The sequence below is a fragment of the Garra rufa genome, chromosome 3 (genome assembly GCF_049309525.1).
Source record: "Garra rufa chromosome 3, GarRuf1.0, whole genome shotgun sequence".
Lineage (NCBI taxonomy): Eukaryota > Metazoa > Chordata > Actinopteri > Cypriniformes > Cyprinidae > Garra > Garra rufa.
The window spans coordinates 28,662,328-28,681,772 of record NC_133363.1 but is presented as its reverse complement, the minus strand read 5'-3'; the positions used below and the strand labels follow the sequence as shown (position 1 = coordinate 28,681,772).

At 36.0% G+C, this 19,445-nt stretch overlaps 1 protein-coding gene across 2 annotated transcripts in view; it reads left to right on the top strand.

Annotated features, from left to right (window-relative positions):
- phkb (phosphorylase kinase, beta) overlaps nucleotides 1–19,445 on the top strand; it is a 75,434-nt gene that overhangs the window by 21,580 nt on the left and 34,409 nt on the right. For both annotated transcript variants that reach the window (XM_073836917.1, XM_073836918.1), the window contains 4 exons: nucleotides 3,735–3,842; nucleotides 4,706–4,786; nucleotides 9,116–9,231; nucleotides 16,890–16,953. In XM_073836917.1, coding sequence (XP_073693018.1) covers nucleotides 3,735–3,842; nucleotides 4,706–4,786; nucleotides 9,116–9,231; nucleotides 16,890–16,953 — 369 coding nt within the window. The remainder of the gene's footprint in view (nucleotides 1–3,734; nucleotides 3,843–4,705; nucleotides 4,787–9,115; nucleotides 9,232–16,889; nucleotides 16,954–19,445) is intronic.

The window sequence follows — 19,445 nt, the reverse complement described above, 5'->3', positions numbered from 1 at the left end:
CACACATAATAAATCACTTTGATAGAGTCTCTATTTTGCCAAGTAGTGTGTCATAGAATAATAGATGTTCCTTTAGCAACTGAAGGTTACTCTCTGCCCTGTTGTGCTTTCAGTTTTTATTGGTTTAATTTTGCAGGCAGCGATGACTAACAGATGTTTCAAATGTCATCCTTTGTCTCACAGGTGTCTTTATCGCTCGTTTTGCCTCTATCTATATTTGCTTTACTGAGATGTGGATTTGGACTCAGGGATGAGTTTTTTCTATTTTGTGGAAACCTACAGCTGTGTTTCGGCTGTTACACAGCTGTGTAACTGGTGTGAAGAAAAAAAAAATCATTGTGTATCTGGGACAGAAGAATGCCTCTCATGACCTGACGAGAGAGGGTAAGGGAAGAATAAAAAAAATGGGCCACTTATTTATAACACTTAAAATATGCTGTAGGGGCCCGTGTGCGATGCAGTCAGTGGGAAAGGTCGGCCCAGTTTTCTGCTGTATTGACGGGTGAAGGGTCCCCTCCGTAGCTATAGGATTATATTATTTTGCCTAAATATCATATTTTTTTCATTTAGTACTGCCCTTCAAAAGCTACAGAATATATTATGTTTCCCAGATGACAGAATAAGTTAAATTTACCCTGATCTTCAAATTCAAAATGTTTTCACCCCCTGGCTCTTAATGCATTGTGTTTCCTTCTGAAGCATTGGTGAGCGTTTGAACCTTCTGTAATCGTTGCATATGAGTCCTTTAGTTGTCCTCAGTGTGAAAAGATGGATCTCAAAATCATACAGTCATTGTTGGAAAGGGTTCAAATGCACAAAAATGCTGCAAAACCACTTTTTAAAAACTTCTACTGTATTGATGGGTGAAGGGTCTCCTCCGTAGCTGTAGGATTTTAATATGTGAATGACTGCTGGAGATGGCGTTAGTCATGTGGTTCATCTTAAGAATCTGTGGTTTATGTTGTTTTTGGTTCACCGGCTTCTGTGCAACACACAGAAGTTTTTGGTATCTGTGTTAAGGACAAAATAGTCAAGGGATGTTGTTTGTTATATTGTACGCACTGACATTTTGAGCTAGAGCAGAGAATCCCACTGTATCTCCAGGATTTTAGAAGAGATGATATTCTGTTAATGCATGTGTGGAAGATTCAAGAAATCCTTGAGGCTGTGTGGGATTTATGGGATACAGTCTGTGTGCGAAAACAACTTGACGGTCCAGTGTCACACATGGGCTATTAAATGTGTGTTTTGTAACCATCTTATTTTTTTATCATTAAATTGTAAATTACATATCAAATGCAATATGCAAAAATGACATTAAAATTATTAAATATTTAAACAAAAAATGACTGACAGATGTTGATCATAATAGGGGGGAGCAGGGAAATTTTGCAGAATCTGCAAAATGTTAATTATTTTACCAAAATAAGAGGGATCATACAAAATTCATGTTATCTTTTTATTTAGTTTTGACCTGAATAAAATATTTCACATAAAAGATGTTTACATATAGTCCAAAAGAGAAAATAATAGTTGAATTTATTAAAATGACCCCGTTCAAAATGTACATATACTTTTCAACAATGACTGAACGATTTTGAGATCCATCTTTTCACACTGAGGACAACTGAGGGACTCATATCCAACTATTACAGGAGGTTCAAACACTCACAGATGCTTCAGAAGGAAACACGATGCATTAAGAGCCAGGGGTGTAAACTTTTAAACAGAATGAAGATGGGTGCATTTTTCTTATTTTGCCTAAATATCATATTTTTTTTCATTTAGTACTTCCCTTCAGAAGCTACAGAAGTTACTTCCATGTTTTCCAAAAAAAACAAAATAAGTTAAATTTACCCTGATCTTCAATTTCAAAACGTTTTCACCCCCCAGCTCATAATGCGTTGTGTTTCCTTTTGAAGCATCAGCGAGCGCTTCAACCTTTCTGTAATTGTTGCATATGCGCCTCTCATTTGTCCTCGGTGTGAAAAGATGGATCTGAAAATCATACAGTGATTGTTGGAAAGGGTTCAAATACACAAAAATGCTGAAAAACCAAAGAATTTGTGGAACCTGAAGGATTTTTCTGAAGAACAGCAGGCAGTTTAACTGTTCAGGACAAGCAAGGGACTCATGAACAACTATCACTAAACCAAAAGAAAAAAAAAAAACAGCTGTGGATCATTCAAGTAACAACACCGTATTAAGAATCAAGTGTATGTTTTATAAATTCAGATGGTGTTTGGCTGTCACTAATGTGTAGTGCATATGCAGTGACATGTTTGATTGTTTTTTTCTCTTTCTTTTTTCTCTGTAAAAGTAATCAGTCAATCTAATAATTCATAATATTCTTTTGAACATCTGAAATTCAACCATGCTTTCCGCTTTTTATTTTTAAATTTTTTTTGTGGTGTATGCCTTATTTCTGTGTTGCATTAAATAATCATGCTTATATATATTTTGTGACCTCATTTTCAACGTCTGGGGAAAAAACCCCTGCGGCAGTCACGTCTGCTGGGTAGGTGATTGGTTTTCTGTGGTGAGTCAGTGCAGAAGCCTTACCTATCGTCTGCATAATCTTCTTATTTACTCTAGTTTATGACTTGCATCTGTTCAGGCTACCATTTATTTATCATCTTCATCTCTTTCTGTTTGATCACCTTTTAATTTCATCTGGTATGTTATGTCGTCAAGTGAATAACAATCTGGTGTTTAATAAGCAAATGTTAGAGAAAATAAATATCATTATCTGCAGAATGTGTCATGATTGGTCTGGCCATCTTTCTCAGAGAAATATGACATTCACTGAATTTAAAATGAATTTCTTTTCATTGCAAGAAATGAGAACATACTGTATTTATTTTGTGTATGTATGCTAGAATTAATGTCACAGTAGACCTTCGCTGCATGCCGCTATGAATCGCACATCTTCTTCTGGCTGAGCAGAGAATCATCCAATGACCTTAAATAAATTACTTTATAATAGAGTGAATGTGGAAAAACATGTTGTTTATTTGTCTCTATTACATGCTGTACTTTGGGGTTATTTTTTATGTATTTTACCCACCTACCTACCTGTTATACTAAATAGAAAAGCCAAAACATAACACAAACACGTAGTCACAACAATTCCTTCTGAATTTTAATACCCAGCATTCATCACTTCACTAGCGCATCTTCTCCAATTCCCCTTATCGCATCTTTGAAATCAGCTTGTGTGCAAAAATACTGCTGGCAGTATGGCATTTTAAAATATGTTTTTGCTGTTAAAGCATCATTGATAGCAGAGAGTGGATTATGTATCCAGCAAAGCCCAAAAACTCTAAAGCTTGAGTTATGTAGGTACTCATCCTGATTGAGCAGAAGCTTTCTAGCATCCAATTCAAGCCAAGTAGACATCTGGGAGCACTATATTTTTTTGTGAAGAGATGCACGCATTCAAAGTTGCTCCCAAACTCCCACGTGGTCTTAATTGTAATTTGCAGTTTTAAAAGCTAATGTACATTTACTGAAGTAATGCAGTACTTTAAATGAGATAAAAATTGTGTTCAGGAGCATGTACCATGACCTCCAGGAATATCAATACACTTGTTTTTTTTTTTTTTCCTCACTCACTTACCTTAGTAAGCATTTGATAAATTATGAAACGGCCAATACCTTGGTTATATCTTGCATTTTTCATGGACTCTACCCTTTTCCCTCCAACTTTTCTCTCTCACTCTAAATTCTCACAGGTGGAAAACTTTAAGCAGGACCCGAGTCCATCCACGTGCCTCCACTCAATATTTAACGTGCAGACTGGAGATGAGGTTTACCCGTATGAAGAGTACAGCCATCTGCAGGTGCTTCCCACACTGCCTTCACACACTATATATAAACTGCCCAAAAGATGTTTGCTTTAAATAAGTGAAATGTATGCTGCCTGTCTCTCCCAACTGGCCCTACGCAACAACCCGCCGTACTTACTTTGCTTTGTCCAACAAACAATGCCGCCCTCACACTACACATCATAATCTCACATAATGAAAAATACATTGCGGAACAAAGAGGAAACTAACAACACGCAGACAGACAAGACAGAGCAGATTACTTCTGGTATAAAACAAGGTCTTAGCTTTAAAATTTTGTCTTTTTTTAGGAAATTCAAACACTAAATACCGTTTTGTGTTTTTGAAGACGTCAGTACACAGAATTTTTTTAAGTTAATCGACTCTCCTGTTTGATTTGTTTGTTGGACAAAATGGCGGATTCAGTGTTATGATTGGTCAGGTTGCCTGTCAATCAAGCTGTTTGCGAAGGATCAATTTTGTATAAAATAGTCATTATATACTGTAGATATCCTCTCTAACAGTTTTGCTTCTCTCTTTGCTTTTATCCTCCTCTTTTTTATGATACTTTATGGATTATCTCATCTCATTCTTTATGACTGCTTGTTTATTGCATATATGCGGCTGTAATATCTTCTGACTGGACCAGCGGTCAGCAGCCCACAAAATGAATTCAACCTTTTGAATTAAACTATTAAAATTCAATTTTATCAAGTAATGGGCAAGTAATGAAAACTTCAGAGTTTCAAAATTGCAGTCAGATTCTTCTTTCACCCACCATTACCCTTTACATTAGCGTGAGAATAAAGTTATATAATTGTAAAATTGTTCTAACTGTAACCGTTCTTGAATATTTCTTTCCTTTTCTTTTCAAACAGATTGATGCCTTGTCTCTGTTTCTGTTGTACCTGGTTGAAATGATTTGTTCTGGCCTACAAATAATCTACAATACAGATGAGGTATGACTGCATTAACTACTCTTAAAAAAGTACCAATACTAGTTCAATTCATGTCACTTAAATTCAGTTTGGTTCAGTTTATTTGCATAGCAGTTTTCACAATGCATTTTGTTGCAAAGCAGCTTTACAGATATACATGTCTTAAGGTGTGGTCAAATGTAAAGTTGTTCAGCAATTTTTCATGGATTAAATCTAGTAATTGCAATACGAAACCATAGAATGTAGTAACTCATGTTAGGGGAAAAAGATTTCCCCATGCAGATTTTTCTACAGGTTTAAGACATACAAATTTGCAGCGTTGACCAACAGGAAGGTGCTCAGTGTACAATGGATCTTTTTGTCCAAGAAATTTTGCTGATGTGACAGCACTTTCACACTGCAAACAGGGAAAAACCAAAATATATTTCTCTTTATGTTTACAAAGGTACTGCCATCTGGTACATCATCTGTACAATGGTAACTATACAGTGGAGATCAAATTTAGAGAACAATCTATAAATACTTCTGAAATGTTGTTAATCTTCATCGCTCAAAATTTGAAGGAATATTAGCTGTATATGCCACTGTTCTACTAACATGTTTGACAAAATATTTAATTATAGAATTAGAGAATATTAACCCCTGTAGCATGAAAGTAGATTACAACCGAAATTTTGGAGGGTTACAGCTGTCATGAAGTAGTAGGAAATCTAGAGGCCCTTCCTTTTAATGACTTCAGCACATCTACAGCTGCGGGACGTCACTATTTTCTCACAGTGCACTGGTGTGATCTTGGTCCACTCTTCTTCCACACTTTTTTATAGTTTGTTTTAGTGGGTTTCTATGCCCAAAACCGTGACACATCCTCCTCCACCTTTCACTGCTTTCTTTGCGCACTTGGGCTTCAGTCATTTCTTAGTTTGACGCCAAACAAAATGTTACCCATCAGACCCAAATAAATTTAACTTTCTCTCATCACTAAAGTAAACTTTGAACCAAACCTCTCTCCACACAACATGCTCATTAGCAAAAGTGTGCTTAGCTTTTTGATTATTTCTGTTGATAAAAAGCTTGGTCGCTGCAGGGTGCACTTTCAGCCCATCTTCTTTTAAAGATGCTGAGATGGATCCTTACTCTATTCATTGCTATTGAACCGATTCCCCAATGAGAGTCTCTGCATTATCATGTCTTCTCATGCACTTGTCTTAAGTGGACGAGCAGCCTTTTTGGGGGATTTGAATTAATTTGTGTCATTGTAATGCTACAATATTTAAGAAATCACAGATTTGAAGTGGCTGAAAGGGTCATGCCTTTTGGCCTTCATCGCATGGTTTCAGTCACCTTGAAGTGGCCCATTATCTTCTGAATCCTCAGTGGAGGATTGCTACCAGTTAAATGGGGTTTGTCATATAATTAACCCTCTGTGGTCTGAGGGGGTTTTGGGACCCTTGAGAAGTTTTGACATGCCCTGACATTTGTGTTTTTTTCAGTACACATAAAACAAATGGCTAAAGACCAGATTAACACTATTAACTGGTTCTTTTTTCAAATATCTTATTTAAGTTTTTTCTACTGTGCTTCAGAATGCAATTGATTGATGAAATGTACTTGAAAAAACTGCCCTTCTACTCCTGTTAGGATAACTTCAAACTTCAAACTTGAAATGTAGGAAATTATAGGTTGTCCCCTTAAATTGATCTCCACTGTCGATGAGAAATAAAGGATTTGGATTTTTCACCTTGGTAGGACTGCCAGTTTTTGGCATGATGATGATTTGCAGTAGATTAGGCAGTGAAACGTTTTACACCCAAAATCTTGTCCCAAGCCACTGGATTCTCTGTCTGCCTGAGGACTTGCTCTTAAGGCATTCTGGCCGTTACTACATTGTACAATTTAGCTGTAAGAAACATTACTGCAGAAATAAAGTTAAACTGAGTTGAAATGGTTAAGGGCAAAGAGCATACATGCCAATTCCTGCTTTTTCCTGCCAAGCTGTGAGATCACTTATGCAGCTACTCAAGCACTCTATTTGGAAAATACTGTAGCACAAATATCAAACTATCATTAAAAAGGCCTCTTCAAATCCTGCCTACACTCACCCCTGACCCTTGGACTCACACACCAGAGGAGACACTGAAATGTGTTAGCGGTTGCTGTAATGGTTGTGTAATCTTTCTCTTTTCTTTGGGCTGCACAGACTTCATTAACAGCATCTTTTATTCCTGCTGTCCGTGCCCAGCAGCATTTATTTAGCACTCTGCTGATAAGCCACTGTCTGTTGAATAACTGCAACTTTTATTTATGCAGCCACATTGTCCTTTTCTTGAAAATTGTTACTCTTAAATGTTATGTTTTTTTAAGCAATTACCGTGTACAGCTATTTTATATATATGACAGGCAGTATCACCTTTTCTAGCTGAGCTTTCCTCCCAAACCTAGCTTTTATTTTGTTATTTGCAAAAGATTTGCTAATTGATGTCGCTAAACAGTGCCTACTCGGGTGTGTAATGCAATTAAAAAAACACAGTTGTGAAATCAGCAGCCCATTACATTTCATTATTAATGAACAGCAGAACAAATCAGGACGAAATTGCCAGTTTAATATATTTTTTTCTACTCTTTATTGGCAGTGCATTTTTTTTCTTTTGTAATGTAAGCTTTTTTATCAGTGTGCCCTGGATCTGGTTTGCCTAGCATACCATTGTACCTAGTTAGTCCCAAGTTTCTCCAGGGAGGTCATCCAAATTATAAATAAAGAATAGTGATTCCTACATCTGTCTTATCTGCATACTTATACATTATCCAGTCACTTTTAATAAACATTTTTCTTTTTTATTATTAATATTTATTCTATCATGACAACTCTCAGAAGATTTTAGCATGGTAATGGATATGACAGTGGTAATGTATTTGGTCTTGGCGGAATAGATCTGCTGAATTGCTGCTGTTGCTACTGCAAAGCAAGTACAGAAACTTGCTACTGTCAATACATACACTGATACGGTGCTATGAATATTAAAGACATACTGCTGCTGCACAAGTAGCTATATAATAACCCGTAGCAGATCTATACAGGTGGAGCTGGGGAGGTAAAGGGTTTCGTAGTAACTCTGAAAGCGCGCTGCAGAACGATTTAGTAAATGCTAACCAGCCAATTAAATGTAAAGCAGCAAGCTCATTGGTTGCGTATACAACATGAACCAATTAGCTTGTGCCAAGTTGTTTAACACTGCGGACATCAGGGTTGCAGATTCGGGGCTAAATTAAGATGTTAAGTGGGAACCTGCTAGTTTTTGATAAACTTTGTTTGAGCTTTACAAATATAATAAAAAAGAGTGAGGAAATGTAATATTTACTTGTCTTGCTGCTATTCTGTTGGAATAGTTAACTTTTAAAGTCATCTGATATGTTTAAACATAGCTAATACTGTCTGCTGAGGATCTATTAAGGAGTTTTGTATGTCTTCGTTTTTAAAGCTCATTTAAAGCTTGAACTATTACTGTAGGTATATTTGGCTTGTGAGTGATTAAGAAATGTCATAGTTTTAATCTAATATTAGAAAGACATATAGACCAAAGGGCCGCTTTAGCAGTTACTGTACAACAATTAACTAAAATGCCTTATCCAGCAAACACGAACGACCGTGACCGATCCATCTTCATCCTTATAAAAGTTCCACTCCTGCTCTGCACTTGCTCTCTGCGACTGAGAGAAGGAAGAAGAGAGAAAATAGTGCCACCCTGGGCCTGCGGTATTCATTAAGATACCATAAAGCTCGTCACATTAATCATTTTAGTCCAGGCCCAAAATAAAAGTGCTCAAGCCATCCCTCTCTCCTTCTTTCTCCCTCTGCATTTTGTCTTTTGCCTACCTTCCTCAGTGCCCCATTTTAACGTGCTTTAGGGGCCCTCAGTTCTCTTCATGTTAAATTAAAAGCGCTGTCAGCCCGGCCTCCCCGGGTGTTTGAACATTTCCTCATTTATGTACCATAAAGTCATCTTTCTTTCCCTCATCTTGTTTTTCCTATGGCCTCATTCTGCACTGGGGATGGGGAGTGTTGAGGGGCTTATGATATTACCAATGCCACCCATGGAAGTGATGGATTACTTTAGCTGCTTTATACAGTGGATTATTATTCAAATAAATTCATGTATAATCAGAATATTAGATGGGGAACACAGAGGAATGCTGATGTATTGACAAATAAAAACACCCGTGGCCTAGAAAAGCTTTGAGAGCAGGCCTACTTCTCAAAGCAAACCTACATTTGTTGATGTGCGCTCATGTCTGGATAGCAAGGCGATGGAGATCTTGGTGTGACACATTTCTCTGACATGTTTGCATTTGTAGGTATCATTCATCCAGAATCTGGTGTTCTGTGTGGAGAGAGCATATCGGGTGCCAGACTTTGGCATGTGGGAGCGGGGAAGCAAATATAACAATGGAAGCACAGAGCTGCACTCCAGGTGAGTTTTATCATTGCCTTTCTGTTGCCTTTCTATAACTGACATTAAGTAAAACTGCTACAAGATAATTATAGTTCATACTTCTGTAATGAAAATTTTCTGATAATTTACTCGCACCCTCATGTTATTCAAGAGGTTCACACTTTCTTTCTTCAGCCGCAAAGAAATTACGTTTTTTTTTTGAGGAAAACTTTCCAGGATTTTCTCCATATAATGGACTTCAGTGGTGGGCAAGGGGTTGAATGTCCAAACTGCTTATTCAGTGCAGCTTCAAAGGCTGAGGAATAAGGGTCTTATCTAGAGGTCGACTGATGTATTGGTTTTGCCGATTAATCGGCACCGATAGTTAATTGGCGGAAGTATCGGTTATCGCAAAAATCCTTGCCGATTGTTTTTCCGGCTTGCGTTCTTTAGTGAAGAGGCTCATGCTCCGCTCCGCTGTCATAGAGTATGAGAGGTTAAGTCGGACACCAATGCTTAATGTCAGTATTGTTACCATATATTTGCATTGGTTTATATCAAGCTGGTCATATTGTTAGCCAGCAAAGTTGCAGATTTAAAGACGTGGCATGAGAAAGCAAACAGTGTTCATTCAGCCGACAGAATCCTGCTGCGCCACAGCGCGCCATTCATAGTTTTACATTACATCATATCTGTCCCAAATCTTTGTTAATGTTCATAAAGACTTGACCCTGGGCTGGAAGATTAAGTATTGTGCATTTAAGCGAAACGTTTGTATTTCTGTAGCTCTAATAAAGTCTGTATGCTTCATATAGAGATATATTTTATGTTTTAGCCTTTTCTTCAGGCTGCGGAAGCATGGTAGTTACGCACTTTATTTCGCAATGCCAGTTTTCCTTGTTCTTATTTGATTTTAATAACTGATCAACAAAAATATGTATTAAAAATTAAGATAAAAGTTATACAAAACGAAATTCGTTTAAGAAGGGATTTTCCACAAAAAATTCGTAAGAAGTGGTCAAAAAATTGTGTCTGACCCTCTCCAATTCTCCCGGCGTATTGCCGTCCAATTCATACCACGTCCTTCATGACATTTACAAATTACACAAACTTCTTTCGTAATAAACGGATTGAACTGGAACAAAACACAAACAAATAATATTTAAACATAATGTAAAACAGAAAAACTGAAAAATCTTAAATGGCTACAACAATATATATCGCTCTTTCTCTTTTCGTTTGATCTGTTGTTTAAACTAATCTTTGCCGCTTTTTTGATCATTCTTGAAGTAAACATTTGTCCGTTTGGTGATTAAATAAACCGTTTTAGACTTCCCCTTGAACTACATGCGACACGTCCTGTGTGTGTGTGTGTGTGTGTGTGTGTGTGTGTGTGTGTGATACTTGCGAGTTGTCCGCGCAACGCAGCGCTGCACTTTTGCCCGGTTTCATTAAGGATGGGTGAAAAATGGATTCTCCGATGCATTGCAATCTTCTCTTCAATGAGCTTGTGTTTTCCCCGCATATGGCACGTGTGCGCGTTAGAGACGTGGCGGGCTTCATTGCACAGAATTTGCACCATAAGACACATGCTCATTGCTTGACAGTGTGTGCTTCCACCCGCAGTGTTTTACTTTAGATATGCCTTCATTTCTGCCGTTTGTAATGCAGTACTATTAGATGCACTAAACTCGCCCACTGACAGACTGTCACTTGCGCTTTGTGTTTGTTCGTCCTAAAAACCTCGATTGCGGATGCAGTTAAATGCACTTGCATTTTCGAATACTTTTATACGAAACTGATGTACAGTACACACAGTCAGTTATGTTTTCAGAGCAGGACAAAACATCTGATATATCGAAATAGATCTGTGCATTCATTGAAGCCTGTTAAAGCAGCCACTGTCTATGTCACTGTCTATTTTTTTTAAAGGTATATAAAAAAATAAAGTAAATTCTGCACGAAATAAATTTGATATAAAATGTAATTAAATTGAATTTTAATTTTAAGATGGCAGTACTGACATACAGAGATTACAAATATAAACAAAAAGCATAGAAACTTCAATTTTACATATTGTTAAAATGTAAAGATTCCCACCACTTTACAATGAGCCCATTTGTAACATCAACTAAGATTGATGAAAGCTGTAGAATAGAAGAGTTGTTCCTTGTTAGAGTCTGTTAATTTCAACATTTACTGATATATTGTTAAATTTTGAAGTTTATTTTGTTAACATTAATGAACTATAAAATAACTTTAATGATCAATATATAATTAATATTAATATTTGTATTAATTTACAAAGTATGGTTTAGTACTTTTTGAAAAAATAGTAGAGCACTATTTTAGTTGCCTTTCAGTATCCAGTTTCAAAAACTATCGGTTAATTAATCGGCATCAGCCATGTGGTCCAGCCTAGCTATCGGTATCGGTAAAAACCAATACCGGTCGACCTCTAGTCTTATCTAGTGAAATGAATGGTAATTTTCTTAACAAATACAAATTTATATACTTTATAACCACAAATGCTCATCTTGCACTAGCTCTGCGATGCGCATACATTATGTAATCGCGTTGGAAAGGTCACACACGGTTAGTTCTTCGTTGGTGTACTAAGGTTAAAAAATGTAGGGTACGTTCAAAATCGCCCGACATCGTCTTTTTCTGTAAAGGGCGTTTGACTTAATTTGCACATTTGCTTTGTAAACATTGGGTCGGTCCCTTCGCCTACGTCACATGTACGTGATTAGGTAATGCATAAAGTCGAGCTTGTCTAAGATGAGCATTTGTGGTTAAAAAGTATATAAATTTGTATTTTTCTCAGAAAACGACTGATTGTTTCACTAGATACAACCCTTATTACTTGGCTGGGATCATGCAGAGCCCTTTGAAGCTGCATTGAAATGCAGTTTGGACCTTCAACCCACTGGCCATCATTGAAGTCCACTATATGGAGAAAAATCTTGGAATGTTTTCCTCAAAAACCTTATTTCTTTTTGACTGAAGAAAAAAAAAAGGCATGAACATCTTGGATGACATAGGGGTGAGTAAATTATCAGGAAATTCTTAACCTGGAAGTGAATTTATCCTTTAAGAATGCACAATATATTGGTAAACCATCAGTTGTTGGACAATATTACAGTTCAATTTATGAGTATTTTTTTATGTTTTTGAAAGAAGCCTATTTTATGCCCACCCAAAAATACAGTAATATTGTGAAATAATATTACAATTTAAAAGAACTGTTTGCTATTTTAATATATTTTACAATGTAATTTATTCCTCTGATGCAAAGCTGAATTTTCAGCAGCCATTACTCCAGTCTGCAGTATCACAGAATTCTTCAGAAATAATTCTAATATGATGATTTAGTGCTCAAGAAACATTTCCTTTTATTATTTATGTTGAAAACAATAAAGAACAGCATTTTATTTAAAATGGAAATCTTTACAATCACTTCTAATCAGTTAAAATGTTAATTGATCCTGACACTGCTAAATATAATCTTTAGTTTTTAATAAATATCCATTTTTCATACTCATGTTTTGATGCTAAAATTCACTTGTAGCATTTAAAGAGATTGTTTTTAGTTTTTTTTTTGTCTTTTTTTAAACGTATATTTTTAATTATTTTGACAAAAGAGAATACATTTTGAATTTTTGGCTTTTTTAATATCAGCCAGAATTTATTTATTTTATCTGTATTCGTAGTGGAAAGTTATTGTCTTGGACAAAGACTGTAAGTACAGTGGCATGCGAAAGTTTGGGAACCCCTTACAGAAGAGGTAAATTGTACTTAATTTGTCTTCCTGGAAACATGCAAGTGTCTTCTGTTGCTTCCGAAGGGCAGTACTAAATGGAAAAAAAAAGATATTTCAACAAAAAAAAAAAAAAAGAAAAATTTGGACATTGTGTTCAAAAGTTTTCACCCCCCGGCTCTTAATGCATCATGTTTCCTTCTGGAGCATCAGTGAACGTTTGAACTTTTTTTAATAGTTGTGTTTGAGTCCCTCAGTTGTCCTCAGTGTAAAAAGATGGGTCTCAAAATCATATAGTCACTGCTGGAAAGGGTTCAAATATGCAAAAGATGCTGGAAAACTGAAGAATCTGCAGGACCTGGAGGATTTTTCTGAAGAACAGTGCTCAGTTTAACTGTTCAGAACAAACAAGAGACTCATGAACAAAAAACAGTCGTAGATCATCTACAAACAGTATTAAAAACCAAGGGTTCTCAGGGGGTTATTTTAATTATTTTAGCTATTTTTTGTCTTGTGGACTATATGTAAACATCTTTTATATGAAATATCTTACTCAGGACAGTACTAAATAAAAATAACATGCATTCTACATGATCTCACTTACTTTGTTAAAATTATTCACTTTTTCACAGATTCTGCAAGGGGTTCCCAAACTTTCGCATGCCACTGTATATACCTAATTCATTTGTGTCTTTTAATTAAGCAATCGCGTCGTGCCTAACAACGCCCTTCAGCCGTGATTTATTCATGATACAGCACGGCCTCAAGTACCTTATTGCTTTTATAAAACGGTTACCACACAATAAAAATATTAAAATCAAAAATATATATTAATTTATATATATTAAGTTGTACGTTTTCATAAAGTAAAATCATTAACTGCCTTCCGCTGTAAAAAGTAGTCCCTAACTGCTGCAGCTGTGTTTACGTTGCTAAGGGTGGTTGCTAAGGGGGTTCAATGATACACAAAACCGTTGAGTGAAGCGGTCATAGCCGTGCCGTATCATGAATACGACACAGCTGCTGACCAATCAGAATTGAGGAATGGAACTAACCGTTTTATAATTTTATTTAGTACACATAGCACAGAGCATTTTCTTTTCTCTAAACCTCTATTTTGTCCTCAAGTACTAAGGCAGCATTCCTAATGCTCGGTATGGACTAAAACAGACTTTTGTTTGCTTCTCGCATTAATGACACCCAGCACCTAAAACGACATGAAAGCTTCAGCTCATGTTGAGGAGGTTATAGATTGGAACGTGTCTGTGATGGCCCTGCAGTAAGGGTGACACTTCATTTCACCTCCTCTGGGTGAGTCCATGAGTGACTGAACTCTAACTGAGAGGACTCCCGTAGAGATGCTCCTATCTGCCCATTGCAGAAATGATTCTTGGTGCTCTGCAGACAGTATGGACTGTGGATTTGCCCAGACAATATGCTTTATAGAACAGCAAGTCAATAGGCAGTGACTCCCAACACATCGCATTGCCTCTTTTTCATAACCAGGCTCAATAATAATTCTCTCCATCACTTCTTCCTTATCTTGCCGTCACAGCATCCCCGCTGAGAGCCAATTAGAGTATTGACTTCTGCTCTTTGCACTTTTAACTGAATGGAAAAATATTGTTTAACATTTTTAGACAGATATTGAAATATTTCATAATGATCAATTTATGATTCATCAGTCTTTATATTAGATATTTTGGAGAGCTGTTGAGTAGAGGAGAGCAGGTATAATTGCAATATTTTTTTCTCATTATTCAGAAAGTATGTAGCATAAAGCTTTGCAATTTTAGCTTAAACAACTTGGACAATTATACTAGAAGTACACAAAGGCTAGTGCTGGTGAAAACAAACAATTATATTGTTACAAAAGATTTCTATTTTAAATAAATGCTTTTCTTTTGAACTTTCTATTCATCAAATAATCCCAAAGAAGGAATATTAAGCAGCACAGCTATTTTCAACATTTAGAATAAGCAGCAAATCAACATTTTTAATAAAAAGCTAATCAGCATGTTAGAATGGTTCCTGAAGGATCATGTGACACTGAAGACTAGAGAATAAAATTCAGCTTTGCCATCACAGAAATAAATTAAACTACCAGTCAAAAGTTTTTGAACCGTAAGATTTTTATTGTGCATTTTTAGGAGAAATTGTATAAATTGTATAAAGATGTCTAGTTCAGATAAATGCTGTTCTTCATTATTTTTAGCTGTTTTCAACATAATAATAATACATGTTTTTGAGCAGCAAATCAGAAATTTAGAATGATTTCTGAAGGATCATGTGACTGGATTAATGAGGCTTAAAATTCAGCTTTGAAATCACAGGAATAAGTTACATTTTAAAATATATTCAAGTAGAAAACAGTTATTTTTTAAATAGTAAAAATACTTCAACATTTTACTGTTTTTGCTGTACTTTGGATCAAATAAATGCAGGCAGGTGAGCGGAAGAGACTTCTTTGAAAATAAAATATTAAAAATCTGGTATTGTATATTTTAAAATATATTTAAATAAAAAATGATTGAAGTAAAATTGACTTCTTTAAACAAAATATTAAGAATTACTATTATTTTTATGTGCCTAATTACTTAAAAACATGCATTTTCCGTGACCAAACAGATCCCATTATGTTTTTGCAGATAGGAACATGATATTTTCCAACATTATTTAAAAATCATACCAGAAAAAATATAAAGGAGAAAATAAGTTTAAAATAATGTATACATTGACGTGTAATAATCTCATTAAAACTAAAAAAGGTTGCTAATACAGTGCTTTTTATAACTTTTACATTTAATGAGCATCACATCTATACCACTCTCCCTTGTTTAAAAGCCCATGCACTCTGAATATTACAAATGTAAATATGAATGTTTGCAAGCTAAAACAAATAACAAGCCAAAGCAAATATGTTCTTGTAAGTAATTAATGAGTTTGTTCCTCTAACATGATTATTCTGTGTACAGAGTGAAGACAGTTGTTGTTTTGCTGAGAATGGAGTTCAGAATGAGATGTGTGATAAATGTTTTATATCGTACTCGGGACCAGCACAAAGGAAATACAGTAGATGTCGCTTTACTGTTTTACTGTTTGAAACAGTGCCAGATTTTGAATAAAGTCTCAGAACTCCAGAGGGCTGTAATTCTTGACCATTCAAGAGGCCTGTTTAAAAGTTTCTTTTGAAACTCTTTCAGAAACTTTTCATTTAATTAAAGTGGGAATAAAAGGACATTTCATCCAATTTACAAAGACCAGACCAACCGTCACCAATACAGAGCCAGTTATAGTAACACATTACAGCAGATGGTTCCCCCTCATTTTTTAAACATTATCCAGTTTTGTAATTTTTAGCTTTTTCCAGCTTAAATGTAAAAGTAGCATAGTCTGTCAGCATCATTGTCAGATTTTACCAATATATCTGAGGCTGAGCATGTTTGCTTTCTGTCCAGGCAGAAAATCAATAGTGTCTCAACCTCGTGTAGCTTGATTGTGATCATAGCTGATGGTTTTGCTGGGAAGGGATGCACGAAGCAAAGCTGGATTCTACCATGTTCTTTTCAATTTAGAATTACCCTCAATGCCTTTCAGTTTGCTCGTTTTCTGCATTTTCACTATTGATTTTTCTTCAGCAGTAGGAGTTGGCCGCTTTTTTTTTTATTGCTCTGCACACCTAGCTCTAATCGTGTGCTCTAATCGTATACTTCACGAGAGTGAGTGGCTGAAGAAGCAAAAATGACATAAATTATTAGCTTTGTTTAACCTCAAAGGAGTCTTTCATGGATAAAAATGGCACCTGGAACAGAAGAGTATTTAATGAGAGCTTAGTACTCCGTTTGCGAAAAGTGCTCAAATGGCATGTGCAATATTCGTTTTGTCTTAAAAAGAAGATGCTCAATGCTCATTGTAAATCTGAACTATTGTCTTCTAGCTCGGTGGGACTAGCCAAAGCAGCTCTGGAAGCCATCAATGGATTCAACCTGTTTGGAAATCAGGTACTGCATACATCCTTTGGTTAATAATGGGTTTATTCACACAAAAATCTAAATTCTGTCGTCATTTACTCACCATTATGTCATATAAAAACTGTCAGGACATATCTAAACTGATATTTTTCCATCTAAACGGTAAACAATAATCAGTAACAATAAAACACAATGGCAGATTTTTCATTTTTGGATAAACCACCTCTTTAATCACTGAATAATGAATGCTTTTTGAGGAACTGTGATTAATGTTTATAAAAGGAAGATTTTAGTGGATCAAAACAGCTGAAGGACACAGGGTACCAACAGCTCTCTTCATCTCTGTAGTAAATAAATGTGTCTGCTCCTGCACGGGGATCTAATTCATTGCATAAATGTGTCCGAGGCAAGAGAGAAACAAAACGAAGTGATCAAGATTATTGGGTTAGATTGTGTTTGAGCTATCGGTTTTGTCAGATTTCCAACTTTGATGAATGGTGAATACTTCTATCTGATTTTGGTGCTCTTTTCTTTTTGGAGCGGTCATTAGTGGGATTAATTTGTTTTGGTGTTGAGGGAAAATCAAGATGGCAGTGGGCCACATCCATTATATTTGGTAATGGACCGGAAAAGTGATAACATCCTCAAAGCGCATCCATTTTGGAAGAAGAAACATCTCACCCCCCCTCCATCACCCAAATTTAGGCACACATGAAGGAACTTCAGAGTTGTTGTTAACCTTGATTGTTTTTCAGTTGTTTAACATGGATGGACAAGTTGTAAAAATACGGTGTAGTTATTTGTAGTTACTGTTGTGTTTTGACCTTTTGCCAAGTTTGCTTCTTTCACCCTAATGTGGCTCTCTGTGTTCTGTCATTAGCAGGAAACATGGTGCAGTGTATGAAATTACTTTATGGAAGTGACTGCTGTAGACAGTGTTGTTTTGAATTAATGGAGGACTCAAATGGCTGGCTTTGCCATGTGTCTCTCAGTTGGATGGAAGGCATGCTGTGTCATCACATGGGTTATGTTATTAATGATGGCTCTCACGCTCCATTTCCTGAGCTAACTCTCAGCATGGACGGCAGAGCTGGAGCTTTCATGTGTTTCTTTGGAACAGGAGCTGTCAGAGCATTGTTATAACAGGATAAAAGCAGGTAGATCTTTCGCACCATATGTTGAGCTACATATTGCTCAGATTTCAGATTTTTAATTAAAGCCCTATCATTTAAAACCATTTTACAAATTCTCATGGTTGGGCAGAATGGTCAACTTGTCAACTAGGCGTCCAACTACTAACTAATTGTTTACAGAGGTGACTAGTTTATCTATACACCATTTTGTTTTTAGCATGCTAAATGTCACAGATCAACCCTCAGCACACTGAAAACTGCACCAAGTAGTTTGGTTGTGGTTTGTAAATTGACTCACTTTAATTTTTATTACAATATTATATAAACACTAAAATATAAGATATTTTTAAAGGGGACATATAATGAAAATCAGACTTTTTCTGTGTTTAATGCCATAATCGGGTCCCCGGTGCATTTACCAACCCAGAAAACGTGAAAAAGGACTTTTTCACTTGGTGATCTTATTATAATATTACCGCTCCTTAATCTGCACGTTTCCACCTACTGCACTGTCATTTTGTTTTCGCAAGCCACAACTGTGGACCAGTTCTAACGGCATGGCAAAAGTTCGAGCATGCTAACCGTTCTTTCGTTGGCTGTGCAGACGAGCACAGAACACTATTTAGAGTCCCAGCCTTAAAGGAGACAAGAAAGCAGTGGATTTATTGATTTATTTAGTTTATATTACACTGCTGCCTCACAAATCTAATATTAACATGCAATTTCTTTGCTAGCTGTTTACCTTCATAGACATAACCGACTGTTATTGTAACTCATGTTTGCTTTTAACATAAACTTGAGTGTGTTGGACAGTTTAAGCGCAATAAGACATGAAAGAGCTTAAGCAGTTTAAGCTAATGTTTAAAACGCATGATTTCAAGGCAATAGACATAATAATCAAAACCAATCCAATGTTTTTTAGCAGAGTATCTGAGCTATGAGCTGTAAAGGCACAACCCTATTCTGGAAAGGGGGGCAGGAAGCAGCAGCTCATTTGCATTTAAAGAGAGATGCATGAAAAACAGTGTGCTTCTGCTTCTACTCTAAGGCATTTTAAAAATGATATAATAAATTATCTGTGGGGTATTTTGAGCTGAAACTTCACAGAACCATTCTGTGGACATCTGAGACTTATATTGGATAATGTAAAAAAGGGCATAATATGTCTTCTTTATTATTTTTGCTCATGCACTGAAAGTCTGCTCAACCAATATTTACACGATTCAAGAAATACAAAAAGACATTGTAAAAGTAATCCACATGAATCAAATGATGAAAATTGCTGTGCTATAAAATGTTATAGATTTGTATATTTAGACTTACTTTCAGACATGGTGGCAAATGTTCACGGTTAGCTAAAGTCAGCTCTTATCTCAGTCAGTAGATGAT